Raw genomic sequence first — 24,111 nt, forward strand, 5'->3', positions numbered from 1 at the left:
AAACTTCAGGTTCTTTATGAAAGTGAAAATGGCACCCTTTAAAGTATAAAGCAGTCTTGTTGGATGCTTTAGAAAAACAAAGAGCACTTTAACTTAAAAAAATGTTCTGTGCAAAATATTGAATGAATTGAAGGGTGACATTGAGTGACAGCACAAAATGAAATGTGCAGAATAAGCTCAAAATGAAAAAAAAAGTATAAATGTAAAATGACAGTTCTACACATAAACATATAAATGAATTAGACTAGGATTTTGTAATAAGGCATTTGATCTAACCATTCACTAATTTAATAAATATTTGTGTATTTCCATGTTATGGAAAGTAAGACACAGTCCTCAACTCTGCTAAATACTGGAATTGAAGAATGAATCAAGTGAGTCAGGAGTAGTGGTTTTCTGAATTGGGCCTGGAAGAGTGTGAAGGAGTTTAGATAAGGGGGTTGTTGAGGAAGGCAAGTGGGGTACTAGTGATGCAGAAATAAGGAGAGAGCTATGGATTAGCAAAGTCATGAAAGATACCCAGTTGTCCTGAGAAACTATCATTTAATTGCATTTAGTGAAACATTCTATAAATGTGGGAATGAGAAAACATAAAGTAAGTCGGGTATTATAAGGATTTTGTAAAGAAAATCATGAAAAACTAGAAAGAAGTATAATATAAACATGAATAGAGAAAAGGAGTTAGAAAAGTACCATTTGTGGCTAAGAAGTTTGGAGACAAATAGAAAAAAAATAAACATGTTCATTTTATTTCAGTTATTTTTTTTCTTTTTCTTTTTTTTTTAAAGATAGAGAGAGAGAATATTTTTTTAATATTTATTTATTTTTTTTAGTTTTCGGCAGACACAACATCTTTGTATATGGTGCTGAGGATCGAACCTGGGCCGCACGCATGCCAGGCGAGTGCGCTACCACTTGAGCCACATCTCCAGCCCTTATTTCAGTTATTTTTAAAAGCTATTTATCCCTAAACAATTTCTCCTCTACAATTGATCCTGACTTCAAACAGCAATGTTGTGGCTGATGAAATGATAATGCTGATACAGGTACTAATGGGTCAGAACAGGACATATACTGAGTTGGGAGTGGGCAGAGGAAGTAGTTGTGGAGTGGAGATGTAAGAGGTGGAATTAGGTTAAAAGAAATAATTCAAAGAAAGACAAAAGTTTCTAAAACAGGCTTAACTATAGGTTATGGGATAAATCTAGGGCAAGAAAAAACAAGCAAGGAAAAATTCAAAAGATAAAAGCACGTACAACTTCCTGGTAGAACTGTGGTAGTTAAAAACTGCCATTTGAAGATACACAGATATGTAAAATTAATCGGATAACAGAGTCAAATGTTTTTGGTAATTGTAGAGAAAAAAAGATAAATCTTATAATCAAGGGGAAAAGTTTGGCTTTGAACTCTGCCAACTGAATTCATCACTTAATTATTAATTTCTTCAAATTTCATTGCTAGTACTGTCTTGGACTGTATTTGGGAAACGAACCTGAATGTCTTCATCCCACGTCATTCCCTTTACTGGAATAATAACTACTAAGAATTATTGTAAAGGTAGAAGTATTTGTAAAGCAAGGAGTAGGATGATTTCTATGTAGAAAGACTTTTCAAATGGCGAGATTCCCTTCCTTTTCTCACACACATACACATTTTATATTTAGTTCACTTTAAAGAAAATATTTAGACAAATGTTTTTGTATGAACTATATTTTTTGTCCACTCATTTAAAACCAATTTCTATGATAAAATCCAAGACAACAAAGTACTGAGTTGCATGTCAGCTTTTGTTTCATTGTGAGATTCCATACAATGTATCGCACACGTGAGACAGCTATTAAACCCCAGGTGCAATTTATATCTATGAGATTCTGCTATTTTATTTCTGTATGTGAAAAATGTTAATTTTCCTATAAAATGCATATTTGTCTTTCTTCTTTGGTTTCACAAAGTCCAGTACCTTGCATAAAGCTTCTGGCATTGTGTAGAAGATAAGGCTGGAGCTCAGGTTTGTGCAGGATTTCACATTTCTTTCAGCTTAAATATCCACCTAAAAGTTTGGGGGTCTTCCCCCACTGCACTATACATAAGTTAGAATCCATGATATCTCACCTCCTAACTCCTGAACACCACAGTCTAATCCTAAGTAGAAAGAAATAAACCTTGTTAGATCAAGGCACTATTCTGTAAGGGAAGGCTTGCTCACCTGGTTTTGCCCATTCTCTGTTAGAATCTTGTCCTATTAACATGTAGGATCCAAACATCTATATAAAATAATTCCTGATAATGGTCATTTTTGACAAGGATAAAATAATTTATTGAAAATGACTTGATTTGCAGTGAGGCAATACAGTTGTTTATAATGTTGTATATATAAAAACAACTTTTCACGCTGTCATATTAGTGGTAATGCCAATAGTAAACTAGTATTTCTTCCTGCTGAAATCAGAAACCCAGTGATCCCCACAGATGAAGCTTTTGAAAGTCAAGATCTTTATTTAACGATATATGAAGAGTACAAATAAATTTCTGTGGTAAAATTGTAATGGTTTAATAGGTGCTGTTATCCCAACATGTGACTAATTTAAATATGATATATATATATATATATATATATATATATATATATATATGTGTGTGTGTGTGTGTGTGTGTGTATAATAAGTCATAAATTAATGATAAAAACAAATGTTAATGATAATAAACAAATGTTTTCCAACTTATAAAACATATGGAGAGAGCAAGACCATTTTTGTTTTAAAATTTTGAGACTATGGTGTGCTTTCATTGACTGTTGTCCAAATGATAATCTGGTTAATCAAATAAGTTTTTTAAAAAAATTACTGCACCACCAATATTTTGGTGCAAAATGGTAATTTGGTAAAACTTTTTTTTTTTTTTTTTTTACAAAAAAGTATTTTGTTACCACATTGGAATCCTTACATGTATGAAACACTTCTTCATAATTAATATAAAAAACTTGGAAGACATCATCACTAGTTTCATTTTTTCTAACAAAAGCTGCCAGCTTTTCAGCAACTACTAGGGGTCAGACATCTACTAGTTAAACACCACACATTCGTTCTTTCTAATCTTGGCAACAGTCCTGCAGTGACAGAGTCTGCTTGTTGTCCTCCCAACATCCATTCTCTCCTTTATCCTGACTGCCTCAGTTTTATTGGAGGTGGCAAAATGTCCCAAACTACATTTCCCAACCTCCCTTGCAGACATTAGTTGGCGATAAGATCTGAGAGGAAATTATTAGGAGCAGTTCCAGAAAAATCTTCTTTTAAAAGAAGGCCATCTCAGCTGGTGTACTTGCTTTTTTTCTTCCCATTGCTTCTGCCAAAGCAAATCTACAATATCTGAGGTGAATTAACTAATTATGAAATGACAAGAGAACGGCTGAACAAGAAAACTGAAAAAGCTCAATGCTACTGATGACATTATGAGACCCAGAGTGGACAGTTGAGCCTGGACTGCCTACCTCTGACAGACATGATAAAAATAACTCTTGGTTTTTCTGTTTCTTATTCACAGATGAATGCAACTCTCAACTGATTGGCCTGAAAAGACAATGCTGATCTTTGAATCAGTGTCTGACAGGAGCCAGCTCAGCTGTTAGAAAGTAGAATCATTTGATACATAGTTAACAGAACATTTAAAAATGCATGGAGATCCCTAGATTTAAAGTGTTACATATCATGGGGAAGATACAATGTAAAGGGATATATAAACATTTCTTTTAATTTTATTTCAATATCTTTTTTTTTTTTTAACAGTGGGCAAGTTTCCTTAATCCTAGTCCAGTTTACTTGTGTGTGTGTGTGTGTGTGTGTGTGTATGTGTGTCGCCATGGAGATTATACTCAAGAGCCTTGTGGGTAGGTGCTAGGCAAGCGTTCTACCACCAATCCACATCCCTAACCCTACTTTAATACAAGAGAAATGCACAAGATTATTTCTAAGATACCTTACAGAGAGAACTATTAAAATGCCATATACATTGCCATACAATAAAACCACCACCACCAGGATGAGCCCCCAAATGCATAATTCCTGGTAATCTTATGAACACTAGTGATACAAAAACATTCATGACACAAACTTTAATATATAAAAGTAATATATCTCTAAGATTTAGAGGAACTATCTAAGAAAGCATATATATATATATAAAGCATATATATATATATAAAGCATGTGAACTCCAGTTTTCATTTTTGCTTTGCTAGATTATGCTTTTATATAAAGAACAGTCAAAAGTGCTTTACAAATACAACATTGAGTGTAATAAAATCTCTCTTGTTAAACACTAGTAAGTGATTGGTCATTGGAAAAAGTCGATTAAAACAGAAATTTAAAAAGTACATATGACTGGATATCAGTGGTGGAGTGGGGTGCTTAGCATGAGCAAGGGTTTAATACCCAGTAAAAATTTTTAAAAAAGATATTCAAATATTTTTCTTTCTTTTTTAAACTGGAGATTGTACCAAGGGGTGCTTTACCACAGCTGTATCCCCAGTCTTCTTTTTATTTCAAGACAAGGTTTCACTAAGTTGCCCAGGCTGGCCTCAAACTTGCAATCCTCCTATCAGCCTCCAGAGTTGCTAGGATTACAGGCATGTGCCATGGTGCCCAACTTCCATTTCATCCCTCAATTTCTTTAGTGACTTTTGTTTCACATTTAATTGGTTAATATAATTAATTAACATAATTCTAATAACAAGTATAACTGGTATAAACAGGTTTGGGGAAACTGCAACTGACTCCATGAGCATTTAAGCAGGAGCAGAGATTCACAAATGTATAGAGGGAATCTAGTTTTGAGCATATGCCATGCTATGGGCATGTGTTAAAGAGGGAATGAGGGGCTTCAGTGAATCTGGCAAATGAAATGGATGTCATAAGAGCTCCTATGTGCCCACCATCAGTGATAGATATTCCGTTATAGGATGTTAAGCTATTTTATCTACTCTTTCAGAACATGGGAGATTAGTGAACTGAATATTAGGATCAGATTCTTACAACATTCCCTTTTATCCTTCCCATCTTGTTCTTATGGGCAAATTCTTGCCTGAGAATTTGTTTTGTTGATTGTCTCCCTGTCATTTTCCTCTGTGCCTGAGTGTTTCCCTGGGTCCCAGTTCCTATAGCTATCATGGGGATGAGAGCCCTGTCCCTAAGCCCCAATTCCTGTGGATGGGTCAACAATAACTACTGTCAGGCTTACCCAACATTTTGTCTCTGATGTTTGATCCAGGTTCTAGTGCTATTCTACTTTGCAACCTCAGACTATGTTTATTAACATAATTTAGTCTTCGTTTACTCCTCTGAAAAAATTAGAAGACTTAAGTTTGCAGGTTTGATAGATTATAGAATGCCCAGATAGTAAAGTGTTTCTTTTCTTCCCATTTACTTCTCAGTATGTTCCTGACCCAGAGCATTGAATACTCACAGGAACACTTGTTGAATCTCCTAGCAGTTGACTACTGGTGTGCTGGCATCTCTATTAAGAGCCCAGATGATGATCATGCTTGTCCATACTATCCCATAGTAGCCACCAGGGGGATTTCTCTGGAGCACTTCACTTGGCCATTTGTCTCACTGGTCACCTTGGACAGTCATCCACTTCTCATATCTGAATTTGCCGTTCAATATAAAACATTAAATATAATGGGTATGTTAGGGTATTCCAGAAAAACAGAACAAATAGAAGACACAAAAAGTAAGGAATTGGCTTCCACAATTATCACAATTATGAAGGGTGAAGTTCCAAGATCTGCAGTAAGGATGTTGGAGATCAGCAGAGTTGATGGGGTAGTTCTACTCTGTCTGAAGACCTGAGAACCAGGAGAGTCCAAAATGTAGTTGCAATTCGAATGTCAAAAGACTTAGGACCCAAGAAAAGTAAAGGTTTCAGCTGGGCACAGTGGCACACACCTGTAATTACAGTGGCTTGGGAGGCTGACTCAGGAGGATTGTGAGTTCAAAGCCAGCCTCAGCAACTTAGCGAGAAACTCAGCAAGACCCTATCTCTAAATAAAATATAAAAAGGGTCTTGGGATGTGGCTCAGTTGGTTAAAACCCCTGGGTTTAATCCCCCGTACCAAAAAAACAAAACAAAACAAAAAAACAGCAAAAGTTTGAGACTGAAGGCAGGAAAAGATCCAAGTCTCAGCTTGAAGGCAGTCAGGTAGAAGAAATTCACTCTTACTTAGCCTTTTTGTTCCCCTTAGGCCTTTAACCAATTGGATGAGGCCCACCAACATTAAGCAGGGCAATCTGTTTTACTCAAGTCTGTCAATTCAAATGTCAATCTCATCCAGAAATACCTTCATGGATAAACCCAAAATAATGTTACCAAATATCTAGGCATCCTGTGGCCCATTCACATTTACATATAAATTAACTATCATACCAGGAACAGTGCTAGTTACTTTGGTCATATTCTTTTCATTATTTTTGGTTTCAGAGAAGTCAGTACCCCTTTTTTTCACACCTTAAGGTTCCCACCTATGCTGTTGGTCCTGTTCTTCCCTGCTCCTTAGACCAGCCCATACCAACTGTACTTTTCCTATGATTTTCAGTTTTCTCTTTCCTTACCTAAAAATATCCTTAGGTGTTTCTTTAAGGTGTTTGCTTAACCTCAAAAAAATAAAAAATAAAAAAGTCATCTTTTATCCTTCAATTTGCCATCTCATTCCCCCCCCCCTTTTTTTTAAGCACAAAAAGTAATATTCTCTGTCTTCTATCAATCACTAAAATTCCTGGTGATCTAATTTACCTTATTTCTTCTGTCTCAATTTTCCACTAAAAAGAACCCTATAAAGTCAATAATGGCTTTCTCAATATAATGGCTTTTGTTCAGTCTTCACTTTTGATATTTCAGTTCTTTTGAAAAAAATATACTCTCTTTTCCTGACATTTTCTTTTTACTTTGGCAAGTCAGGTTTCTGATTCTTTACATTCTTCTGTGTAGTTCCCTTTTCTTATCCTGTCCTCAGATTTTGAACTTCTTCCCTTTTTCTCATTTACCAAATTCCACTTCACTTTTAGTTATTTCAACAGTTCTAACTTCCAAAGGGAAACATCTAATCTTTAATAATCCATACCTAAAAGATTTTCCTGCTTAAAATGTGTCAACATCTACATGCAAAATTTAAGTAAATCATTCAGGTTCTTAATGATTGTATACAAACCAAAGTATTTAAAGATATTAAAAGATTTTAAAAATTTTGGCTAACAAAGCAATCCTTAGTGAGAAAAGTGAAGAAGGAGGCATCATAATACCAAAACTGAGATTATACTACAGAGCTATAGTAACAAAAATTGCATGGCATTGGTATAAAGACAGACATGAATGCCACTGGAAGAGAATAGAAGACACAGAGACAAACCAACATAAATATTGTTATCTCATACTAGACAAAGGTGCCATAAACATACATTGGAGAAGAGATAGCCTCTTCAATAAATGGTGCTGGGAACACTAGAAATCCATATGTAGCAGAATGAAATTGAACCTTTATCTCTCATCCTGCACAAAATCCAACTCAAAGTGATTGAGGACCTAGGCATTAGATTAGAGACCCTTCACCTACTAAAGAAAATGTAGGCCCAACTTTCCATCATGTCAGCTTAGTTACTGACCTTCTCAATAAGACTCCTAAACACAATAAGTAAAATTAAGAATCAAATAAATAAGATGGTATCAAACTAAAAATCTTCTTCACAGGAAAGGAAGAAAACATGAAGAGAGATCCTACGGAATGGGAGAAAATCTTTGCCACCTGCACTTCAGATAGCATTAATCTCCAGGATATACAAAGAACTCAAAAAACTTAACACCAAAAAGCAAATAACCCAATCAATAAATGGGCAAAGGAACTGAACACGCACTTCACAGAAGAAGATATATGAATGGTCAACAAATATAGGAAGAAAAGTTAAATATCTCTAGCAATATCAAATCTATCAATATCTATCAATATCTAGCAATATCACTCTAGTCAAAATGGCAATTATCAAAATACAAGTAACAATAAATGTTGGTAATGATGTCAGGATAAAGGTACACTCATACATTGATGGTGGGAATACAAATTGGTACAACCACTCTGGAAAGCAATATAGATATTCCTCAGAAAACTTGTAATGGAACCAGTTATCCCACTTGGAATGAACCAGTTATCCCACTCCTCAGCATATGCCCAAAGGATTTTAAATCAGCATATTCAGTGATGAAGCCACATCAATGTTCACAGCAGCTCAAGTCACAGTAGCTAAACTATGGAAACCTAGGTGCCTTTCAACAGATGAATGAATGAATGAATGAAAATGAAATAAAGAAAATGTGGTATGTATACATAATGGAATATTACTCAGCTATAAAGAAGGATGAAATAATGGCATTTGCCGGTAAATGGATGGGTCTGGAGACTATCATGCTAAGTGAAATAAGCCAATCCCAAAAAACCAAAAGCCAAATGTTCTCTGATATGCAAATGCTAACACACAACAAGCCGGGGAAGGAAGAAGTTTATTGGATTGACAAAGGGAAGTGAAGGGAAGGGAGGAGGATAGGAATAGGAAAGACAGTAGAATAAATTGGACATAACTTTCCTATGTTCATATATGAATACACCACCAGTGAAATTCTATATCATGTACAGCCACAAGAAAGGGATCATAATAAGAATAAGTTATACTCTATGTATGTATAATTTGTCAAAATACACTCTACTATCAAAAATAACAAATTAAAAATTTTAAAAAAACACTAAAATATTCTGGTTAAAACACTTCAAAAACTTTTATAAATTGTATTTCATATAGAATACTCAAAAGTATAAACTGATAACTTTTCAGGTGAATATTTGTCTACATGTATAAAGAACTCTTAAAACACATCTAATAATTTCCACCTCTAGAAATGCATCATAAAGGAAAAAACTGGAGATGGCTGAATTCATAACTGACTTTTTCTCACCTCATATCCAAGCTAATAAAAACCCGCTTTTCATGACTTCGACTCTTAATCCTGTTGTCCAAAAGCCACTATAATTCCCCACCTGAATTATAGCAATAACCTTTTCATTATTCTGTTTCTAATCTTCTTTCTACAATTTACTCTCATAAAATAATCAGATAGCCCTCTGCTCAATACCCTCCTATGGCTTCCTGTTAGTCAGCAGAAAACAATTTCTACCCCTCATAGCAAGGTCCCGATATGAGCTAGCTCTACCTCTATCACCTCCTGGATTTGACCTCAAACAACTTTCCTTGCAACTCTGCTTCAGTTTGGGGGGCCTCCTTGCTATTCCCTACAGCAGATCTACTACAAAATCAGGGTCTTTACATGCTTTTCTCTGGAATGTTTCTCTCTATGTTCACCTGATTTGCTGACTCACTTCAGGTGTTTGGTTATTCTCAGGTTCTTTTTTTTTTTTTTTTTTTTTTTTTTTAAAGAGAGAGTGAGAGAGGAGAGAGAGAATTTTTAATATTTATTTTTTAGTTCTCGGCGGACACAACATCTTTGTTGGTATGTGGTGCTGAGGATCGAACCCGGGCGGCACGCATGCCAGGCGAGCGCGCTACCGCTTGAGCCACATCCCCAGCCCAATTCTCAGGTTCTTTACTGACCATCCTATTTAAAAATATGATCCCCAGGTCTCTACCTCACCCATTTCCCATTCCGACTTTATTTTTCTCTGGACCATTTATCACCATCTGACACATCTTGTCTCTTTCCTCTCTCCCACTAGGGCAGGGATTTGTTCCTTGTTCACTAATTATCTTCAACATCCACAGTATTAATTACTTAAGATTTTTGGTATAGAACTATTCAATGCATTATTATAAATAACAGTAAAACATAAAATAATGAAGTGCTAATAATAAAAGAAATCATAATATATCCATAAATGGAATAATATGTACTTAATTAAAAGTCATGTTAAAAATATTTAATGAAATAAAAAATGTTCACATTATATTAAGTGGAGGAAAAAGCAGAACATAAAAGAATATTTAGGGCTGAGGATGTAGTTTAGTGATAGAGTGCTTGCCTAGCATGTGTGAGCCCCCTTGTTCCAAACCATAGTAATGAGAGATGGGGAAGGAGGAGGAGAAGAAGAACAAGAAGGAGGAGGATGAGGAAGAGGAGGAGAAGGAAGATAAAGAAATATATAATAAGACTCCAATTTTATCCAATATATATATAAAATGCTATCATTTGCTATCTCAAGGAGATGAAATTGAAACTAATTTTTGCTCTTCTGATAATTTTTTTTTTGTATTTTGATGGTTTTTAAAACAAAACTTCTACATTTATTTTTTATGGTACTCAGAATTGAACCCAGGGTCTTGAACAGGCTAGGCAAGTGCTCTACTACTGAACTCATCCCCAAACAATAGTTTCTATTTTTAAAATTAAAAATACAGAAAATTGTAAAGCTTTGAAGAAAAAAAATGCTTTTCATTCAGTTGTTTCCTCTAGTCCCCTCTAGTCTGAATGAAATTCCAACTTCAATTAGAGATATGATATGTACATGTCTTTTGGCACTGATTAGATTCTGCTAGTATTATATATCTATTTTATTTTCTTAGGCCATATTCCTTCTGAAGGCAAAAACCCATGTATGATCTATTTTTAGAGCCCACAAAACTCATTTCTATTTTCAATTATTATTTGAAAGAAAAAGTACTTGAAATGCTTTAATAGCCAGGAATGATATATAGTGTTAGTTGCTTAGGGAAACCATCAAATGATGTAATTTTCTGGTGTCCCTCACAACCACCTTAAAAACAGTTTAAAGGTATATTAGAATGATGACTAAAATAGAAGCATTTTTAGGGTTTGGTTTATCTCCCTGTTACCTTTACTTACATATATTTTTATTACTTGCTGGTATATTATATTAAAATCTGATTCTGGAGGAAATTTGAGAATGACAGTGGATTTCAAGACTGACACTTTATACTAGAAAAGGCTAGGCTAGTATAGCAAAGACAGCAGGGCACAAATGGGCGTAAACATTTAATGCCTCATACATGATAATATATATCTTGATCTAAGGGTGGGTGTTTTTGATTGGCAGACAGGTTTCCTCCACATATTTAGGGTCCCAGTGATTGTTAATTTATGGCTTTTCAGGTTAATATAGCATGTCCACTGTATGCTAGTTGTACTTACTATTCTTTGCCTTCAATGCATTAAATTCTTCATGAGGCCATAGAATGGCCAGACTGAGTAAATAAAAATACAGGATATTCAGTTTAATTTGGATTTCAGCTAGCACATAAGTTTTTAGTATGAGTATATCCCAAATATCACACGGTACATATTTGTACTAAAATATTATGTATTGGGCTAGAGTTATAGCTCAGTGGTAGAGTACTTGGCCTAGCACATGTGAGGCACTAGGTCAGTACTACATAAACAAAATAAAAAAAAAATAAAATAAGGTTAAAAAATTGTTGGAATTTAACAATTAAAAAAAAGTAAAAAACCCACTATGTGTAGTTTATCTGAAATCGCAATTTAATTGTGAATCTTATATTTTATCTAGCAACCCTACTAAGATAGGGACTAATTCTACTTGATTTACTACTGAATTCCCAGAATTTAAAAACAGTACCTATTTACTATAAGATAAATAAATCTCAATAATTCTTAATGAATAACTGATGTTCTGCTTGTCTGAGAGAACCCATATTAGCAAAGAATATATGTTATTATTAGTATTAATACTGCTTTAAAAATATGTATTTAGTGCCAACAAGGTATATTTATTTTATGAACACTTGTTATTAATTAGAATGGTTATTAAGTATCAGCAAATAATATTTACCAACAGATGAAACTTTAATATCTATTAGCATATTAAACTGCCAATGTTTTATTATATTTCATGTTTTAGTCTTTTTGGGCTGCTGGAACAAAATAATATAATCTGAGAGGCTTAAAATGACAATTTTCTTCTTCTCATAGTTCTGGAAGATGGGACATACAAGGTTCTACCTTGATTCTGATTCTCAATCTTTATATATTATAGTCTCTTGACATACAAGATGGCAGATTCAGTGTCTGATGAAGGCCTAATACACAGATGGCTCCATCTGTGTCCTCACGTGGTTGAAGCAATGAGTGATATCCTTGGATATCTTTCATAAGGGTGCTAATACCTTTCATGAAGGCTCCACCTTCATGACCTAATCACCTCTCAAAGGCCTCACTTCCTAATATCATTACTTTGGGGGTTAAGATTTCGGCAAATAATTTTTTTCTCGCACAAACATGTAGACCATAGCACTTCAATAAAAATCAATGGATAAAATCCATCTAGGTAACTGCACAGCTCTCACTTCTTTTTAGTCTCTACTCAAATGTCATTTTCTTGTTGATGCCTTCCCTGTTTCTCCATGTCCAAAGCTGCAACCTTCTGCACCACTTACTTATTTTTCTTCCTGAGCACTTAGTGTGAATATAGCATAGTATAAAATGCCAACATATTGTCTTCTCATGCCTTCTGTCTTTCCATTATATTATAAACTGACGCTCTATCACAGTGCCTGACACAATACTCAGTGTGAAACTAGTATTATTTGAAAGGACTGCCATGTTCATGCTTTTCCACTAGAGAAATCGTTCTACCCTGATTCTGATTCTCAATTTTTATATGTCTCTGTCTCAAACTATCTATTACAAGTAAATATGTTACTTGTCTACCTCTCCTATTAGAATGTAAAATTCATTAAGGAAAGGCGTTTTCCCCCTCTTTTATTTACTGCTAAATTCTTAGCTTCTGTACAGATTGGGTATTCAGCAAATATTTGGTAAACAAAAGACCATTGGTCAAAGAATACATCTTATTAGAATTTATAATATTGATGATATTCACTTTCCATGACCCAAGATGTCTTTAATTACACTAAAATATCATGATTTTGCCTACATCAACCCATTCATCATTCATCTAGTCCTGTCCATTCTCTCAAGTCAGTGTCTCTGCTAATCCTCTCCCTTGGCAATTCCTGTGTTCTGTGGATTACTGCAGAAAAATGCCTAATGATCTCCTTGCCCAATGCCTTCCTGTTTTAATATATCCTGCAAATTGTTACTGAAATTGTCTTCCTAAAATGACAATCTGATTATTACCCTTGACCCCCAAACTTCCCTATCACCCAAAGAAAAAATTTCAAAATGTTTCAGTTGGGCACAGAAAACCTCATGATGTGGTCCAACCTCTAATTCCACCACTCTTCTACACACAGGATCCAGCTCCTCCTGCCCGCTTTTACCTATTCATAATCTTCATATGGTTTCTGTGTGCTCAAACATCACTTTGTGAGAGTTAGCTGTTCTATCCTTTGTGCTTATATATTCCCCTAACATTTAATAGCTACCAGCACTAAACGGTATTTTACTGACTTAAACATGTACATTTTTTTCCATTTAAATATCTAAAATTGCAATGGCATCTTATAATGCTGTCACCAGGAGGTAGTTGTGATAGCCTGCATGTGTGCAAATTTTGTGGTTATTCCTGGTAGCATGACTAGACAATCCCAAACCTTCCAACTTTTTAGTCAACCATTTAAAGAAAGGCCTGGTTGTGGTCTGAAAACCCTTCAATGTCACTTACTACTAGATCAAGGAAATACTAGCAATAAAACTCATAAAATGGACACCAAGGGTTTAGAAGAAAATATCAAAGACAAGAGAATTGTATTTAAAAAATGTTGTATTACTAATATTCCTGTTGGCAGAATTCAGTACAGTGTAGACAAACTCTGATAAGAAACCACTGAATTATAGTTTAATAAGCAGCATTCCCCAACTACCAGTGGTCTGAAAGTAATAGAGTTTCTTACAATTCACAGTGTCCCAATCAGTAATTCGATTACCTTGAATTTTCAAAGCAACTCTTTAAGACAAATCTTATATCATGCCTGGGGGCTGTGAATATAATATTACATTCTCATTATCTGTTTGGCTTCTGTTTTTCCATTATCTTATAAACTCTTTGAGGACCTACCATAGTGCCTGTCACAATACTGGGTGTGTAACTAGTAGTAGTTGAAAGAAGGACTGCAATGCTCACTCTCCTCCACTAGAGAAATTGTTCCACCCTGATTCTAATTCTTAATTTTTATATGTCCATATTGATAGCTGACCTTGAATTGTCTGAGACTTCAATACTACTGTGAAACACCGCTTGTTGAAAAGATCTAATTTCTTAATAGTAGCCCTTATTAACAACCCTCCCCTGCCCAAGGACCATATTAGTATAATCAAAATTAAATTTCATTATATATGTACCATCTGATTATATTGGCTGCATGGTTTCACATCTAATTTTTTATGTTTATTACTTTTCCACATTTTTTGAGGTATCTCTGTATGATCTAAAAGGGAATAGAATGGCAGAGTCAAGGAAATGGTAAGACAGCCAAAAGAAACTTTGTTAGATTAGAAATGAGGAACACTAAGTTCAACTGATTATTTTGTTCAGATGGCCCATCCAGATAGCATAAGCCAAATCATTGGCATATAATTATTTTTAAAGTGTTAACCTGCTTATTTGGTTTAAAATAATTTAAAAGGGCTCTGGTTGGCTCCTACAAATGAATTTATCAATTCTTAATTCTGTTAGAATAGCTCTACTTCAACAATTTAGGCTATTGTCTCAGCCAGAGTCACCATTCTCTTTCAGAGGTTTCCATATTGTTGGGAAAACATATAACAGCAGTAGCATCCCAGAGAAAAACCCCAACGTGGTGTCTAACGACCCTCTTTCTCCTCTTTGTTTCTTTCACTGGCGTGAAACGTTCCTGCCCCCGCCAATGTTCAAATCCTGCTGGTGGGAAGCCTTAGCCCCAATAAGAATTAACTTCTTGGTCTCTGGAACTGACATATGGAAGAGCTTGTCAATAAATGGGCGACCCATTATCTACCTCAGCCCTGCTACCTCTCCTTAGACCTATATAAACACACAGCCTTTGGTAATAAAGTGGAACCTCTTTGGTGATCTGTGTCAGATGCCATCATAAGCATGGGTTCTGGTTACAAGCTCCAGGTTGGCTTTCTGGACTTAACTCTCCCTTATCTTTGCATCTATCCCTGTTTCTACCATACACTTCTACTAATGTCCCTAGTATGACAACCTGCCAAAATCACTTGAATCAGGGAAGAGCGAGCAGTATTCTGTATCTTGAAAGATGATTTCAAATAACTGTAATAGGCAAGGTCATTATTAATGTGTGCTTATCTATTTCAGTAGACTAGATCAATTCTCTTCAAACACTGCTGCCTTACTTACTATCCCATCTAATAGGAGGAAAATCCCTTAGCTTGGAATAATTGTCCTCTACTATCTACTTACCTTTCTGGATTTGATACCATTGTTGATACATCAGGGCTTTGGCCTAGCTGAACTTCACTGTTCCCCAGGAAGCCCCAGCAATGCTGTCCAAACTTCATTTTCAATATCTGGAAGGATTTTTTCACCAGCAACTTCCCCTTCCTTTATCTATATCTAACCCTATCAGTACTTAAAAGCAGTGTTTCTCAGAACAGAGTACTGTGCAAGAAGAAAAATTTGTTATGATCCTAAAGAATGTTTCCAGACAGGCAAGGGGCCCATAGACCACAGCCAAAAAAGCAGTGATATAGAAAATGAAAGACTAACTCGCAAACGATCACTTTGAAGAAAAGTGTTGTTAAAGTACTTTGTATGTTGTCACAGAACTCTTTAGATCTACAATCCCAGTTTGAGAATCACTGCAGCACATATTGACCTTGGAAAATGCTCATCATCCCCAAATAAAATTCTCTTTTCTCTTACTATCTAATTGCTTTCTGCCTTAATTAATAATATGTAATATTTTCCTAGAAAAATATAAGCTCATTAAAAATGGGGACATTTTATTCATTTAAAAAATCTCTATCATACCTAGATATAGCAGGTCCTACGCAAATAGGACCTGTGTTCTATTTTATTTTGCAGTCCATACCTACAGAAAAACGTACTACTAAAATTGCACTAACATAAATTAACAAATATTAGGAAAAGTCCAAGTTATGAAACTCAAGATTTTAAAAAAGGGCCACAAAGTATGTCTTTTCTGTGTTAATAAAAACACTTTTCATGTTCAGTAGGCAAAAAAGAATTTCAGGATAAAGAATAAAATCCGGAAATGCAAGACTAGTGGGAGAGTCCCTATAAATATCTCCATAGTCTTATAAGGGCTGGGCTGTATGTCCTTAATTCAACTTGTATTTAAGGCAGTGTCTTGGTTTTCCAATTCGATGTGAGGAAACTGTTTCTCGGACTTGTAGGAGGGGACTCATGACTTTATGATAACAGGAACTTAAACAGAAAATGTTTTCCTTCACACAGTATTTCGAACGAGTTTGAAAGTCAGTTTCTTTCACTTTAAAACGAAGGTAATGGACTATGATTTGTCTAAATTCCTTTCGGTGAAACAGATACTCTATTGCCCTAACAACGGCTTGAGAACGGAATCTCTGGTTAAGACCGTCCGTTTCCCCGTTGCTCGGGGATTGGGTGAGGGTCTGTTCTCTTTCTAGTGGGTCCTCCGACAAGGATCCTGGCTTGCTGCAGGTTCGGCGGAGCGAGGATCAGCCCTCCGTCCCACTCCCTGGCGGGAGCGGTGTGCCGGGAGGAGATTAGTCCCCGGTCATAAACAACCTCTCACTTCCCCTCCCCCTCCCGGCCCGCCCGTGTTGGGGCCGGCCCTCCGAGGCCCAAGAACCTTCTCCGGCGGCCGCAGGCCCCGAGCCTTCCTCGGGAGGGCGACATCGGGCCTGCCCTCTTCCCCTAACCGGGTGTTTGTTCACTTTACTCAGCTCTCCTCACTGTCCACGCTACATCGACCTCAGAGGGGAACTCGGGTTAGGCTCCATTTCCCTTCCCCCGACCCCTATCACCTCCAACAGCCAAGAAGGCCAGCAGCCCTGCCGCGCAGGCTCACAGCCTCGGCCTCCCTGCGCGCGCCGACGCGGCCCCCGCCCCCAACCGCGGTCCTTCCGCGGCCCATCCCCGCCCCTTCCCGGAGCCCGCCTCCGCGTCTGCCGACCCGCCTGCTCGCCCCTCGCGCTCGCTCTCGCGCGCACCCGACGCCCCGCCTCCGCGCGTGCTCAATAACTGTCCCCGGAGTCGGCCTACAAGCTTCCTCCGCCCCTGAGCTGTTTGAATATGCTAATAAGAGGCCAGGGACTAGCCAATAGAACAACGGGGCGATGTGTCACGTGGCTCGGGGACGTGTCAGGGGGCGGAGCCTCTACAGCCCCTGCCCAAGTTAAAACCGGAGTGTGAGAGAGAAAAGCGCTTCAGTAGCGAGAGGGGCTGAGAAAGTGGTGACACCGCCGGGGTGCGGAGGGAGTCCCTGAAACTTCTCCCAACAGCCCCAGGGCCAATCTCCCCTCAGCCCACTCCCCTCTTCGCCAGCTCCCTGGTCCCCACTCCCTGCACCGGGGGTGGGGTGGGGAGCCAGGCCCGTCTCCCGCGGGGACACACACAGGGACCGGGAGCGGGGACGGGACCCCCAGGCGGGGGGGACGGACCGACAGACAGACGGCCGGGCTCCCGCCCCAGCGGGCAGGCAGGCAGGAGGAGGCGGAGGCAGGGGTACGACGGGGAGGACTGGGTCTGGGGAGTTTCCTCAACTATCGGGGGAGAAACTCCCCGCAGCCGGAGGAAAGACCCAGACGGTGTTTTCCTCCCGGGGGCCGCGCTCCCCCGCCCCGCGTAGCGGCGGTCGCTGCCGCCACCACCGGTGCCTCCACCTCTACCATCTCTTTCTCCACCACCTCGGGCCCCGGTGTCCCCGGCCAGCACTATGCCCATCTTACTGTTCCTGATAGACACGTCTGCCTCTATGAACCAGCGCAGCCATCTGGGCACCACCTACCTGGACACGGCCAAAGGCGCGGTAGAGACCTTCATGAAGGTACCGACTGACCGAGCCCGGGCAGCGACCCTGGCCCGATGGCCCGCGGGCGGCAGGGTGGGGGGGAGGGCGGCTGGGGGCAGCAGGGCGGGGGTGTCGGGGACCTGACTGCAGGCGCTGCCGGGCTCGGGGACCCCCTCCCCCACCGCGCGGGCGGGCGGGCGGGCGCTGCGAGCTGGGCTCGGCCGGGGCCCGGGCTCCGGCCCCGGGCGGTGTGTAGGAAGAGATCTGTGTGTGGGGCGGCGTGGAGGGGCGGCCGCTGCGTGTGCCGTACTGTGGGGGGTGGTGGGGCTACAGGGCGCCCCTTCTCTGCCTATTAACCTCGCCTGTGCTTCCCTCTTGCCCGCCCCGTTCCTCCTCCCGTCCCGCAGCTCCGTGCCCGGGACCCTGCCAGCAGAGGAGACAGGTATATGCTGGTCACTTTCGAAGAGCCGCCCTATGCTATCAAGGTAACAGCCCTCGCCCTCCCCCTTCTCTTCCTTCCCTTCCCTGTTCCTTCCTCGCTCGCCCTCCCCGCCCCCCCATTCACCCTTCATTATGCTCCCCTCCCCCACCCGCTGCGCTCCCGGCGCCGAGGTCTCTTCCCCTGCGGGCTCCCACCCCCTCCCCCGCTCGAGAGCGTCCTGGCGCGGTACAGAATCGCCAGGCCACCGCCATCCCCTCCCTGGCCGGGCTCGGCCCGGCGGCGGCGGCGGCGCAGCGATCAACATGGCCGACATTTCCCCTCCGCGGCGTGAGCGGCAGCAATGAACTGTGGGGGATATTTATTCAAGTTAGCCCGAGTGACAGCCGGGCCCGGCCGCGCCGAGCCCCGGTTTGCATTAAAGGGGAATGGGCCGGGCTATCAAGGGAGTCCTCTGAGGGGCTGCGAGGATTGGTCATTTCTAGAGTCTTCCTAAGGCTGCCGACCGATGGGACAGCCTTGGGCCAACTTCAGAAGTCATCTGCTTTCTACTAATACCTTCCCACTCCCGGATTTTGGGTATTAGGTTAGGTAGTAAATTTCTTGGTGAAGTTATAAAGTATTGAGGCCATTAACCACCAAGAACTATAGAGCATGCAGATTTTTTCTTGGCCACCTTTGGAAGAGAGATTTTTCAGGAGAGATACAGTATTAACAGGTTAACTGAAGCCATATCAACCAAAAAGCGACGTTAACCAAACATCTACTTGGTAAATGTCAGATTATAAAGGTTGTTCGTGTATATATGGGTTTAAAAGATAAAAAAAAAAAATCTTAATTTTTCTTTTCAGGCTGGATGGAAAGAAAACCATGCAACGTTTATGAATGAACTGAAAAACCTTCAGGCTGAAGGACTTACGACTCTTGGCCAATCCCTAAGGACAGCTTTTGATTTATTAAATTTAAATAGATTAGTAACTGGCATAGACAACTATGGGCAGGTAGGTTGAATGTTAAGGTGGAAAAATAGTTGATGATTTTTTTTTTTTTTTTGTGGAAAAACACTTTAGTACCAAACTAGAACACAAAACTCCAGTATAAAACATTTCAGACTGAAATACAGTGTGTACATGGTTCAAATGTGAAACTCGCCCTACACAGTGTATGGTTTTGTATCCCTCATCCCCCCAACATATGCATTTGTATTCAGAATTAGAATCTGAATTCTTTGCTATAAAGTTGACATAGATTTGGTTTCAGTCTCCTGGAAGTTGATGAAAGACATGAAAGGGAAAATACCTTCCTTCAACACACTCACTCTCCATAGTCTACCTGCAGACATGGTATACAAGTATTGAAGTGGCTTATAGACATTAATTGATGAGTGGTCTTCATTTCTAAATGTTAGAGAAAATTATTCTTTTTTGAATCAGGATTTAGTTTAACCATATTGTGTAACTAGCCTGAAAGGTAAGACTTTCTTTGCAGTGCAGTAACTGGCTGAGTACATTAAGATTTTTAATGAGCATACATCATTAGCAACTATAAGGGGATGAATATTGAGTTAAATGGCAGGTCCATAGTTTGTTTTTAAATTATAAATCTTTGGAAAATAAGATGTCTGGAAAATATAAACCCCTTTCTTCCTTCCTTAAACCGCTCAAGTCCCTCTCCCATCTATTCAAGGATGAGGCAAGAGATTTAAATCATTCACTAAGGAATAATATGAGGTGGTCCATTATAACTTTTTGTAATGTTATTATGAAATACAGGATGCTGATGAATGTATAATGGTACATATAATAAAGGAATATTATACCCAAGGAATTTAGTTCTTACATAATAGTACAAAGCAGTATTTATTAACTATAATGTTTAGATATACATTGCATTCTTTCCCAAGTTCCATAATCCTCAAGTTTCATGAGATTCACATATTTCAGGGAAATTTGTCCTGTGAATACAATTTTTATTTGCCTTAGATAGAAATAGGAAAGGTTCCCTTGTAGAAGTTTTTATGCTTTACTTTGGAATAACTCTTGAGCTCCTAGGCATCTTTAGAAATGGTTTAATTTGGTCCCATAGCATTTAAAATATATTTTGCAATTCACAATTACTCCCTCCTCCTCCTCCCCCGCCTCGTTTTGCTTTATTTTGTAACTCTTTGCAAGGTGTTGTAAAGAGTTTCTGTAAAATCTCATACTCCACTGTTATGTGTTACATGATCTTTTCTTAAGGTTCTGATTCAAACTTTTTTGAGTACAAAGTCATCTTTGAAACTCCCCATTATTTAGTTGATTGTCAGGTTGTGTCAGTGTTCTGCATCACATTTTATAAGACATTTGGACACATTGACCTTCAACCACATATTAAAAATATTTCTAAGAGTGTTTCCATAGAAAAACTGCTTGTCATAGAGGGGCTGAGGATATTTGTAACTTAAGCCAATATTTTCCTTTTCCCAGTTGTCATCTTCCACCAGAGAACATTTTAGTTCTTATAGATAAATCTAACAAAAAAGTTTGAAGGGTGAAGGTGGTCCTGCTGTGCTGTTATCACTTTGACCAAGAGAAGAGCATGAAGATAAAAATGTTTTAACATGTCAGGGTTTATTAACTCAACAATAGGCAGAGATAATGCTTCCCAGTTATCTTGATGAATAAGCAAGGATACTTGGAGCAGTATTAATGCTTATGTCTTGACTTGGCACATAAAAATGCAACTAGGTTTAAGATAATTTAAGAGCCACAATTTATGAATACAAATGAAGTGATCATTTAAGTGTTCAGTTAGAAGAAAATATCCTTCCAGAAGATTTTTTTTCATCATAAATCTTTTTCTGATTTAAATATTTAATAATTTCTATTCATACAAAGAATATAAACTATCAGGGATTTTGGATGTCTTAAATATTTAATACTAAATATCCTTCATGAGTTTTCCTCTTTATCTGTTTTCTGTGGAATATCTTTATTCTGTAACCTTGGTATTTTTATATTAATACTTAATGCTCTAAAATAAGATCTGTGAAGTTCAGAGCACCAAATTCTATATAATCTCATTATTTGAGGAAAATGAGAAAAGGTGAGTTAGTTGGAAAGCAGAGCATGTCTGTTTTAGAGTATCTAAAAAATTTAAGTTTCTGAATTATTTTCTTAACTAGATTGGGGTTAATGTGTATATATTTGTGTGTTTACACAGATGGTTCCCCCCATGTACAGGCAAATATGTGATTTTCTATAATCAAAGCATAATTTATGTTGCATTTATTAGTTTACTTAGTACACTTAATTTTTTAAGTATTAGCTTGGATGCCTAGAATTTGTAGGATATCAGTAAGTTTAAAGTGTTTGAAGAAGAGTGATTATCGGTGAATGTTTTCCTCAAGCACTAAGGATATCCTGCTAAAAATTTAAAAATTTTCTGCCTATAGAAGTCCTTATAAATATTTGATTTTGATGATCAGTACCATTTGCTGATATTTATATAGTCATGGAATAATGTAGCTTCTAGTTACACCTTCCCATTATAGGAGCACATTTTAAAATTTCTTATAATTGTAGATACATTGGATGTTTTTCTACATATGTTCAAAATTTTTGAATAATGCTGAACTTCTGAGAACCACTAAAAATCTGAATCAGCCCAAATATCTAAAATTAGGAAATGTATAAAATTTTAGAGGTCTTATTAAAATTTTATATGTAAATGGGTTTATTTTCATACTGTTCCAGATTGTTCTGTTTTTCTATCAATGTTTTCACCATTGTCTTTTTTTTTTTCTTTTTAAAGTTGCGTTCCATTTAGGATTACTGAATCTTACACTGGCTTACAAATCATCATTTTTGCCATTGGCTTGACTCTACACCTCTACTCCCTAATAAACTAGTACTGATTAGATTGTTTGGAATGGTACCTGACCTACTGTATGCCCTTGGTGAAGATAATCCTTGAGTGGTATCTTAAAAGGAGACAATATATTTAATATATTTTTTTCCCAGATCTTTTTTTTTTTTTTTTTTTTATTTTGAGACAAGGTCTTGCTAAGTTGTTGAGGCTGATTTTGATCTTTTGATCCTCCTGTCCTAGCCTCCAGCATTGCTGGGATTATCACATGTGCCACCATGCCCAGTGTATACTTAATTTTGGTGGGATTTTAGGATTTTAAGTGCTGGTGACTTTTGGATAAGGTCAAAATGAATGACTCTTACTTAGGGAGAATAATTTAAACCCATTTTATTCTTGAGCATAAAGGTCTTTTTGTGAATCAGAAGATAATATAGGTAGAGGTATAATGCTTTTTCCCGTTTATCCATGTAGTTGCTATGGTACTTAGGTAGTATAAAGTCCAGACTTTCCTTTTAATATTGATTGGTAAAGTAGTGATTCCTATTTGGGATTAGGGTTTCCCTTAGGTTATCAACATTTTGATATTTATTAAGCTATAGAAAATTTAAAAATGAAAGTAGAATAGAGTATTTTAAAATGAAAGTAGATTAGTGAACCTGAACATATGGCTGCTGAATATGAAATAGAAACCATTAGTGAATGTTTTTTTTTTTTCTTTTTTGAGGCAGTGCAGGAGATGGGATCCAGAGCCTTATGTTTGCTAGGCAAGTGCTCTACCACTGGGCTTCACTTTCTCACCCCCTTTTAAAGATGTTTGTTTGTTTGTTTATTTATTTATTTATTTACTTATTTATTTTTAAAGAGAGAGTGAGAGAGGTGGAGAGAGAGAGAATTTTTAATATTTATTTTTTAGTTCTTGGCGGATACAACATCTTTGTTTGTATGTGGTGCTGAGGATTGAACCCAGGCCGCACGCATGCCAGGCGAGCGTGCTACCGCTTGAGCCACATCCCCAGCCCCTAAAGATGTTTATTTTGTGACAGGTTCTCACTAAATTGCCCAGGTTGGTCATAAACTTGAGATCCTCCTCCGTAGCCTCTGAAATAGCTCGGATTACAGTTGTGTGCCACCATGCCTGGCCTATTGTGTAAATCTTTAAAGATCTTTAATGGAGGGAAAAAATTTAATAGTGTTGAAAAGAAACATTTATAAATGTGTACTTCCGTAGTGTTAATAGTATTCACACTGTTGTGCAACTGATATCCAAAACTTTTTCATCTTGCAAAATTAAAACTATACCCATAAACAATAACTCCCCATTTCTTCTCCTCAGCCCTTGTGGATTATTATTCTGCTTCATGTTTTTTATGAGGTTGACTACTTTAGATACCTCAGAATAAGTGGAATCATGCAGTACAGTTGGCCCTCCCTGTCCAAGAGTTCCATATCTGTGAATTCAATCAACTGCAGATCAAAAATTTGCCTCTATAATTTAATGAAAATTGCTTCGGTAGAAAACTGAATTTTCTTTGTCATTGTACCCAAAACAAATATCACATGAACTAGTTACATAGCATTTACATTGTTAGGTATTCTGAGTAGTCTACACATGACTTAAAGTATATGGTAGAATGTAGGTTATATGCAAATATGCCATTTTATGTAAGGGACTTGAGCATCCTTGGATTTTGTTATCTTGGAAGTGGGGGGAGAGGTATGTGGGTTAGATCTGGAACCCACATACCTCTCTTCCATGGATATCGTGGCTGTCTTATTTCATTTAGCGTAATGTCCTTAAGATTCATCCATGTTGTAGCATGTGTCAGGATTTTCTTTTTAAGGCTAAATTACATTCCATTTTATGTATATACTGCACTTTTC

General features: G+C 37.9%; 1 protein-coding gene across 1 annotated transcript in view; it reads left to right on the forward strand.

The window, feature by feature from the left end:
- The first annotated feature begins 17,361 nt into the window (after window positions 1–17,361).
- Window positions 17,362–24,111, forward strand: part of INTS6 (integrator complex subunit 6) — a 91,037-nt gene continuing 84,287 nt past the window's right edge. Inside the window, exons 1-3 of the mRNA XM_081266624.1 lie at window positions 17,362–17,978; window positions 18,350–18,427; window positions 19,233–19,382. Of these exons, the coding sequence (XP_081122750.1) occupies window positions 17,868–17,978; window positions 18,350–18,427; window positions 19,233–19,382 (339 nt within the window). The 5' untranslated portion in view covers window positions 17,362–17,867. The remainder of the gene's footprint in view (window positions 17,979–18,349; window positions 18,428–19,232; window positions 19,383–24,111) is intronic.

This window comes from Spermophilus citellus, assembly GCF_964194105.1.
Source record: "Spermophilus citellus genome assembly, chromosome: 1".
Taxonomy (NCBI): Eukaryota; Metazoa; Chordata; class Mammalia; order Rodentia; family Sciuridae; genus Spermophilus; species Spermophilus citellus.